The 10,236-nt window shown below is 37.2% G+C and overlaps 2 protein-coding genes across 6 annotated transcripts in view; one reads left to right on the top strand and one right to left on the bottom strand.

Annotated features, from left to right (window-relative positions):
* The window catches only part of LOC107696251 (mitochondrial inner membrane protease subunit 2), a 115,183-nt gene that overhangs the window by 66,660 nt on the left and 38,287 nt on the right, over window positions 1–10,236 (top strand). The window lies entirely within an intron of this gene.
* Window positions 4,272–10,236, bottom strand: part of LOC107696250 (leucine-rich repeat neuronal protein 3-like) — a 10,018-nt gene continuing 4,053 nt past the window's right edge. The window contains exon 2 of the mRNA XM_016496511.1: window positions 4,272–6,976. Within this exon, the coding sequence (XP_016351997.1) occupies window positions 4,548–6,623 (2,076 nt within the window). The 5' untranslated portion in view covers window positions 6,624–6,976 and the 3' untranslated portion in view covers window positions 4,272–4,547. The remainder of the gene's footprint in view (window positions 6,977–10,236) is intronic.

Raw genomic sequence — 10,236 nt, 5'->3', positions numbered from 1 at the left:
CAAACACGTGGTGTCTTTCCTCTATCACACTGACGGACTGACACATGAAGACTTAAGCCATCTGTACATCAGCACTGCCACACATCAACTCTTCATCATTGCTTTAGAACAGAATTACTCAGCCATATCTGTCACTCTGTATCTCAGTGTGATTTTAAGCCTGACATTCTCACAGTTCTCCTTTGTTGTTATAGTTTGTTCACAGGTGAAGGAGTTTGTTCTGTTCAGAGCTGTTGTGCTCAAAATGTAGCTGCACCGTGTAATCACTGGACTTTTTCATCAGGCGAGTAACAGCAGCCCTTTACGTATACAATCAAATCACACAGGCCTGTTCACAAATCCTCGTCCAAATGAAAGTGCAAAAATCAGCCCACATTAAATCACACAGCGTTTCTTCTTTAAGTAGGGTTGATCTGTTCATATATTGGAGCGGCTGTGAAATATGAGCGCACATAAAATGAAGTGTGAGCTTGTTTTTATTGGGAAGTGGAATGATGTATAGTGTTATTATGTGAAGGGGTGCATGAAGCAGATCTGTATTATGACTATGCTACCTTGGAAGACATGACCTGAGTCGTTGTTTACATTATGAAGTTTATTTTGCTCAGCTGAATTGAATTTGGGCGGCATGCTTTACAAATGTCTATTTCTCGTGTCTGTTGTCAAGGCTAATGGTCTTTAGTTACAGAGAGTTTGGCAGCTTGAGTCACAGTCAGGCGGTGGGTCCTATCACTGAAACACAGTGAGTTTGGCTAACGGCATTGCACAGTAATAGTCGTTTTAAATTCCAGCATGAAATATTTAAACAATGTCCATCGGCCATTGTTTGTTCAATCTTCTTGTTGAAAGCCTTTACTTTTCAGACCCTTAAAATGTCATCAATAATTTAAATGGTTATACGGTGCATAAATATCAGCCTGCGTTTTGTTTTTCTTTTCATTTCTGAAGGACATCAAAAAAATTAATGAAGTAAAAAAAATTATTTTTTTCTTTCTGCACATAGAAAAGGATTTGTGGGAAACTGCAGTGCAAACAATGTTTTCTGTAATTGAAATCTAAAACAACTGGAAGATTGCTTTAACACAAAACGAATGTTGCATTCAAATTATGTTGGAAAGATCATATATGTACAAGATTATTCGTTGTTTCAGTTTACAGTAAATTCACAAAAATTAATGATTTTCTTTTATTTACAATAAAACTAGCATGTACAAAATTCAATAGTATTGCAGGCGTCAACTAAAACTATTTTTACAAATTGAAATAAAGCTGAAATAAATTATTAGATGAAAAACCTAAATGAAAATTTGAAATGTTGCTTTGTTCACTTACTGAAATAAGTTTAAGTTAAAGCACTAAAATTCTTAACTGGAAATAAAGAAAACCTAAAACTGATAGATAGATCACAGAACAAAATGACTAAAAAATGTAACTAAAATTAAAATTAAAACTGAAAATATGGAAATAAAAGCTAAATCAAAATATAATAGTAAATAATACTATATAAATAATATAGAAATTACAATATATAATGATTCAGTCTACAACACCTTCATACATTTAATACAAAATTAACACCAAAACACACCTGAGGCACATTTATTTATAAGTAGATTTAAAAAATGTAATTTAATTTTTTGTAGAAAAGGTACATTGCCATCTCCGACCAAAGTGATTTTAATGCATCTGATGTCGTAATTATGACTTCCCAACTCATAAATACAAACTTTCCAGTTGGACTTGAATGCACCTTATGCTGTATATGCACTGAAAGTACTTAAATGCACTTTAATAATTTTGTATTTTCAGTTGAATGGTCTAATTTATTCATTCATCTGTCAACTTTATACATTCTAATTATAATAACATTTTCAAAATGATAATGACTGCTCCACTCATATGCAGCTTTAGGTGAAGGTAAAAACACTACCATCTGTTTTGAAGGAACTGATATGACACTGCTAATCACTGTTAATCAGTCTTGATATAAATCGATATTTTAATGCTAGAGATTTATCATATCGGCTCTTGTCTGCAGCTTTCAAGGTTCCCTGCATGATTCAGTCTGTGACAAGTGTGAAGCCAATGACTGAAAGGACATTGGATGTGTTTTGGTCACGTATTGTCCCAATACTTATTGTCAGGGAATATGTCTCTTTATATGCAGTAACATGAACTGTAAATGGGATTCACCGCGCAAATCAAGACAATAAGGAAGTTATTGATAATTCACTAAACATATAATTTGCCAAGGTTAAGAGTTCTAGTCAGGTTTTGGTTTTTGATTTATTTGTTTGTTAGTTTTTTTGACGAAACCAAGTGAATTTGTCAAATCATAAGCTGGCATAGATAGTTTGTGGCTCCTAGAGATGATTTTCCCTCTGATTTTTTTATTTTTTGGGGTTACTGTAGTGTTGTTGCAGACGTCTGTGTCCGAACATGCCCATTTTTTCATTTCATCCTTGCACAGATTCACAAACTGGCTTGCAATCACATCCGCGCCCCACACAGTCATTTGTAGTTTAATGAAATTTTTTATATAAAAAGGGGTTTCAATCGTCATTAAACAGAGATGAAACACCTGTTCATTGCCAATGCCAAGAAAACTTGTTAGCTTGGTTGAATATTAATACAATAGCTGTTTGTCGCTAGGCTCCCGCTAACCTCCCCCTGAACTGTGCTCATTTTTTCTCTAATCTTGGCGTCTCACATTGGCTCACTGCTATAATCACCTCGTTCAGAACGATGGCGCTACTTGAACGGATCGGCTTACAGGGTCATTAGAACCAGGTAAATTATTCATTACAAAATATGCCATCAAAGAGGTGTGTTAAGCACGGGGTTTCCAGCCCTGCTGTCCTTCCTAATTAAATCTGACTTTTACAGTCCAAGTCAAAGGTTGAGGTCTATGTAGACTTATTTATGTACTTATTATATTTATATTGAAATGCCTCAACCCCTTCTATATATATATAATTTCTATATATTCTAAAATTGCTTGCTCTGTATGGATAGATAGATAGATAGATAGATAGATAGATAGATCTATGTCATCTTCCAAACATCGACAAGTGCCATTTTTTGTATAGTTAATGTGAATTATGTCAGATGTTTATTTAAATAATGGTGATTCAGATCCACTTCTAACTGTAGTTTGAGCATGTGTACAGTCTGAAACCATTTTAATATTTTCTTAAAATATTTTAAATATTCTTAATAATAGTACAAATGTCTACAAATGGTTTTAATCATCTGTGTATTTAACATGACAAAGAAATATTATGGCTCATATCAAAATTGCCTCATGAGGTCAGTAGTTTGGGTAAGGTGTCTTGTCTGTAACCTTGTTTTTTTTTTTTTTGGACTCATTGCTTGCCCTCTCTGTATGAACCACATGTGTTGCTGTGTCCATAATGCCTGCCACGTCTCACCAGGCTCACTGTGAAATTGAGAGACCAGATGCAGCACATTCCTGCTGACCTATTCTGTACCTACCGCTATAATGGCACATAATTTAACTCCTGTGTAGGTGACAAATGGCCCAACTCTAAAAGCCCCCGTGTTGGGTGCTAAAACCCCCTGTGATATATGAGCATGCAAGTCTGATAAATCCCCCACATCATTCGTTCTTTGACGGCAATTCATCACCTGTGGGAGTTTAGCATTGGAATTCCTATTGGATTTTTAATGAAAGAGAAGATAATGTGACTTAAATTCAATGAGTTCTGTGATTTTTTTTCTTCCCCAAACCCCACCTTCACACTGAAAAACTCCACCTCCTAATTTTCCTCTATTTTCTCATATTTCAACTTCCCAGGCACATATACATTTTCGGGCAGCCTCTGTTGTGTTTTTGTAAATATAAAAAAGGTTATTTTTATCTGATATTTAGACTTTGGTTAAAATACACATTTTTTGTTTGTTTGTTTGTTTTTTGCCACATTAAAAAGGTTTTCAAGCTAATGATGCACCCGCACATCTACTTCATGAAACTGTGACTTCACTTTTTTTTTCCATCTTGTGCATCTCTTCTGTTTCTTTTACGTTTATGTCTTTTCAGTTGACAGTGTAATTAGTCAAATGAAGGCATTTTAAGAATAAAACACTTGCAATGAAAACAAGTAGTCATTTTCTGTATAAATGTATTTTATCACAAAGTGTCATACATGTGTACTGTTATGATCTATTCTACAAAGCGTAGTCCATCATAAACTTGATATTGTTTATTTTACCAATGACACAGCACAAGTAAGTGTTGCTACAAGCCCACAATAAAAAGACTTGGCCACTGAGGCCCAACCTTCCATGTGCTGTTCTTTGATCCCGCATGAAATAACGATTCTCTTCATGCTCCCCAGTGAAGTGTGGCATTTAAACAATTAGTGGCTTTTTGGCAATCAATGTCAGATTTAGCAAGAAATGTCTTGGACCACAAACCACACAGAATCCATTTCATAATGATCCAGTGGTGTGAGTCGGTATCAGATTGAGAGAGTTACTAGAGACATAGTCCAGTGTCCACAGCATCACAAACTGTTGCTCTTCTCTCAAATGGAGTTTTTTGTCAAGTCTGTTTCTGAATCATTGGCTTTAGCCCTTGACCCCCATATTGGTTTAATGTGTGAGGGTAATATCTCAGACTGCTGATTTCGTAATTTCCTGTAAAGGTGATCACTCCTCCACAATATGCAAATGAACGAACAGACCACTGCGGACGCGATCAGGAGCAGCGCAGTGATGCCGATTATCAATCTGTCACTGATACCATCATCGGTTTTTCCTATTGAAACCTCAGTGGTGCTGACATTCATGCAGTTTTTCAAATGTCTACTTTGCAGGTCCGTAATTTCCACACACACCTCGTACTGCATCAGTGGCTGCAAGTGTGTGAGGTTGAACGTTTTTACATCTGACAACACATGGGCAGTGAACTGCAAAGAGTGCTGCTGTGATGTTGTTGACCACTTAATATTCGACACAAGACTGCCCTTGGGTGGCACCCAAGAAATCCTCACCAAATGTGGCTCAATCCCTTTGACTTGGATGTGCAAGGATTCATTTGCCGGCAGTGGGTAGTACCCATTTACTACAACCGAGGCAGATCTCATGTCTGCACCTATGAGATTGTGGGCCACACAGGTGTACTGCCCAGCCTCGTTCTCTGTGATGCGGTAAATGTCAAACGTTCCCTCAGGATGCAGGTGATACTTCTTGGTAACCATTTGAGGCAAGATCTTTTCGCCTGAAGGTGTGACCCAGTAGATCTCAGGTTCAGGATCGCCAAATGCCCTGCAGTGTAGAGAGACCGAATCCCCGGCACCCACATTGACCTGATTAGGAAGGCTCTCCGGAGTTATTAGTGGTAGGCAGATATCCGCCATTTCACGGAAGTGCACATGCCTGACAAGACGACCTTCAAACTCTGAGGGCCCAGCGCATAAGAGGGCATCCGGTTCCATGAAGCGGACCTTGGTCTTGTTCATATTGATCCAGCGGATGACACAGTCACAGTAAATGGGATTGGAGTGCATGCTCACCTCCTGAAGGTTAGGCAAGGATTCCACCATGACATGATGAAGTGCCCGGAGCGCATTGCTATTCAGCATCAAGGACTCGAGCCTGGGGAGTTTGGAGAATGCATTCGGATGGATGTAGGAAAGTCGGGGGTTGTTCGTTGCTTCGATTTTGGTCAGCTCTGGTAGGTTGTGCACAGCAAAACTGTCGATGGAAACTAACTCTGGCATACTGTTAATACCAAGTTCTTTCAAGTGGATCATGTCTACAAAGTCACCCCTTTGGATCCTCTCTATGGGATTCTTGTTAAGGTCCAGAAATTTGAGGTTCCGCACTTGTTTGAGAGCAGCTTGAGGTACTTTTGGGAACATATTATCATAGAATGACACGCTTTCCAGCTTATCGAGTCCAAACAGGGCACTGTCAGGGATTTCAGTAAGGTTCATTCTGGTTAGCACAAGACTGCGGAGATTGATAAGGGGCTTGAAATTCATGTCTTGTATTCTGGCAATTGGATTCTCGCCTATCATCAAGATTTCCAGCTGGAAAAGATCCTGGAACCACTCTGTTCTTATGGCCCTCAGCTGGTTCGAATTAAGATGGAGCCTCAAGAGCTTGTTAAGCCCTCGGAAGGCTTCTGCACTGATCAAGGAGAGAAGGTTATGGTTAACATATAGCTCCTGTAAGTTTGGGAAGTTTGCAAGGCAGTTATCATGAAGCCTGCTTAGCCAGTTCTCCTCTAGATGCAAAGACAGAAGTTGTGGAAGGTGACCTAGATAGACATCACTCAATGAGGATATGTTGTTTCGAGATAGGTCTACCTCTGTTAGGTTTACCAGATAGTCCAAGGGACTGTCAATCTTTGCGATGCTGTTGGCCTGTGATAGAAGTACTTGTGTGTCTGAGGGCAGCCTCTCAGGCAGAGACAGAAGTCCTAGATCATTACAATCCACAGTCGGAGCCTCATTATACATGGACGAGGGAGAGAACCAGGGTCGGACTTCACATTTGCACAGCTTGAGGCACACAGCCCTCCACTCGGAGGCCTGAACTGAGTTAGTCAGTGCAAGTCCTGCCAGCAAACAGACTGCAAACAACAAATCTTTCATCTTGGTCCTCCTCTCTTCAGCTTGTAATTGGTCCTTATGGGGTCTGGTGTTAGAGGCGTTAAATTCACAAACACGGAATCATTTGCTATGACAACAGGGTGTATTTCTGCTGATGGCGAGTACCCCAAAGCAGCAACTTCGCCTGTTGTTGTCCTTGGCAGAGAGTAGCAACCTTTCAATTTGCCCTGCTTTGGGTTGTCATGCAGGCTGCATATGTGAAGGTCAGCGTATCCTTAGGGGAATAGAAGCAGGGAAAGTGGAAATTTGCAGGGTGAGCTCAGGTTCCTGTGGGAGACGGACCACTTGTCTGCCATCATTATTATGTTCAGTCAGTCACACTCGTCACTTCCCATCTGTGGAAAATAAGAGACAGGAGAGAGGTAATGAATACGGTGTCACATTAGCGTCAAGAAGAGCCACATTGGCATTTAGGAGCATGACGATATATTTAGGCCATATGAGTGAAGGTATTATTGCTTTTTCGTGCCATCAAATAATACATTATTGCTGGTTTGACCTCATATGCCTACCCTTCCCACATCTATCATGTGACCACTGGGACTGCTCTCGCAATATATTCAAATGTCAAAGAGCTTTTATGTGCATGAGGGCAGGTGTTAAGAAAATTTGCATACATCACAACCATTCTCAGCCTGGGTTAAGAGCATCAGTAGTGCCATCTTATTTCTGTCATTGATCATTTTGTAATTGTGAGCTAATGAGCTTTATTTGGCGACTGACTGGCCAGACACTTAAATCTGTTGTAACATGCTTTCCTTTCTACGCTATGATGCGCTGTGAATATAATAATTTACTTTAACCGCATTTATATGAAAGCCAATTTAACAACTGTGATTTCTCGTCATACATAACACGTTTCATTTGTGTTTCTGGGCATTGCTAACATTGGTTTTTATTGTCTCATAAATAGACATTAAAGCCAGCTGAATGCACAGAGGGGCAATTATTTCACAATGAAGTGCTATCCCAAAGGGCTCAGCGATAACCACTGCATTTTGTCTCTCAGTGGCAGCTGCCCTTGGACACAGTAAGTTAATTAAGACGTTTTAAAATTTGTCTGTTAACTCACACTCTGTGCTTTGTATCTATTGTATGGTTGACTAAAACTATATTTGAATGCATTACACAGTGAGCAGCTCTCTTGCATGAAATATTTGTTTGTGCAATTGCAGTGGCACGAGTGGTTGTTATCCCTCACCCATTAAGTTGCTCTTTAACCTTTTATATAGTGACAAAATCTGATGTGGTCTGTGTTTTCAATTGCATTTAATATAAATCCGTTTTTAATCAAATTGATGGGGCGTCTTATAAATACAGCGCTCTAAATCTGTCTTGGACAGATTGATAACTCGGTTACAAAATGGATTTGCTGTGCACTGTGAGGTTTGTGATAAGGTTTATGCTCAATGATATAGATTGATAGCCCTAATATAAATATAAAAATTTGGATGCTTACACAGAAAATCTCAGTGTATATTTGCTACATCTTAGTCCATATGTTGAAATTATGATAGGCTTGCAACCTTGAGGACAGAAAACACAAAGCCGCCTGCCTGTGCTAGATGAAGCTGTCAGTATCACTATAGGAGCAGGTTTGCAAAAGAACTCCTGTAGGACAGTGTGCTTATGTTAGTGCGACTATGGCGCAGAGTCAACACAAGCAGGTGGGAGCATTTTTTTCTCCTTTCTCCTTGCATAGCCATCTGTTTGGTCCTGTAGTCTGCTTTTTGCCAGGATTGTGCAAAGATCACCATTCATTCCAACGACCGTACAAATTATGAGGTTGTAAAATTATTTCAGATTTTCTGCTTACTGTCTGATGTATGAGAATTAGGCGGTATGTTGCAGTGTTGAGGAGAGACTAACTAAAAGCAGTGGCTTTCCAATAACAAGCAAAAATATCAGTGTTTTTATGTTGCATTGTATTGTGCACGGTTTTACAGCCGAGCGAGAAGTCAATAATCAAATGTGCTCTCCAAGAATTTCCATGTCTCTTATATTTATAGACGATATAGACTGTGTTGAAAAGTCTGGTTTGTTTTAATGAATCAGTTCATAAAAGAACCGATAAAAAAAGACATTGATTCTGCATAGATGTCAATTTATTTATTTTTTTTGTAGATGTCCGGGTTTTTTATATAAATATACAAATGTATAAATATAAATATCTAAAATCTAAAATAAATAAATAGATACAGTATATAAAATAAATACAATTAAATGTGTCAATTAAATAAATTCTTAAAAATGTATATTCTTAAAATATAAATATATAAATTAAATAAATGTAAAAATATAAATGTATAAAATAAATATAATTAAATATCTTAATTAAATTTTGTTTAAATTTGTATACAAGTGTGTGTAGCAATTAATTATATTTCTAAATGTAAATGTCAAATAAATCCAATTCAAAATCTTTCTTAATATCAAATTGATGGAATTTTGATGTATATTAGTTTCATTGTGTGTGTGTGTGTGTGTGTGTGTGTAAAATTATTATAAATAATTATATATAAATGATTAAAATATCTCATTATGTATATTAGTATATTCATGTATATTAATATATCATCTGCTTGATACTTTAATGTCTTCACTTTGACTTTAACTGGCCAAATTAGTCTCATCATTTAAATCAGCTTCAAAAGCTATTTTTCTCAAATAGCTAATTTATTTAACAGATAATGAACTGCCATTATCAGCAGAGAACATGCTCTTTGTTGCTATGACAAGCACAACATGGATGCACTGAGCTGAACATAAGTGAACAAATAGTGATACACACACAAGGACACACATCTCCATCTTTCCCGTTTCAGTCTATTTTCTGTTAAGAGCTTTGCTCTGAAGATGCCCACACACACTAATTTGATTTGCTCATGTATGTGTCCTTCTTAACTAAGAGAGGCCTCAGCTGCGGTTCATGAGTGTTGTGCTCACTTCATTATGTGAAACATGGATTTGAAATAATAGAAAGTGCTTCTATAGCTGAATGCTGGAAAGGGTCAAAGGGGCAAACTATTTCTGCCTAGTTCACTTGCATCATGGGTTCACACATGCATTACACATGCACACAGATGCACAGTATCTTGCAAGATGTATATAATATAAATGAAACACTTATGACATGATTTTGTCAGTGATTAATTGTGGTTTCTACAACAGTTATTGCTGCTTGTCTAATGTGATTAGACTTTCCGAACGTCACAGTCTTTATTATAATTATATAATGTAATTATAAATGTGTGTAAAATATTTATTATCTGGGAAATATTTACTTTCTGTTTATTTGACACTGTGTTCTTTTTCTATCCATCATTAGAGTACTGTAATCTTGAAAAGAAACATAAAACTGTGTTTTTCAGTAAAATAAAATAATTGAGATTTCATGTAATCTTATTTTAAGAAAGCAGACTAAATCTGTAATCATTTCAAATTTAACAGTACTTTTTCTTATTATTAGTAACAACACTTTTTTAACTTGTATAGACTTTTACCTATATATGTTGTTAAATACACATGTGTGTGTGTGTGTGTGTGTGTGTGTGTGTGTGTATATATATATATATATATATATATATATATATAT

Source organism: Sinocyclocheilus anshuiensis, unplaced genomic scaffold, assembly GCF_001515605.1.
Source record: "Sinocyclocheilus anshuiensis isolate Anshui unplaced genomic scaffold, SAMN03320099.WGS_v1.1 scaffold778, whole genome shotgun sequence".
Lineage (NCBI taxonomy): Eukaryota > Metazoa > Chordata > Actinopteri > Cypriniformes > Cyprinidae > Sinocyclocheilus > Sinocyclocheilus anshuiensis.
This window is presented reverse-complemented; position numbering and strand designations above follow the sequence as displayed.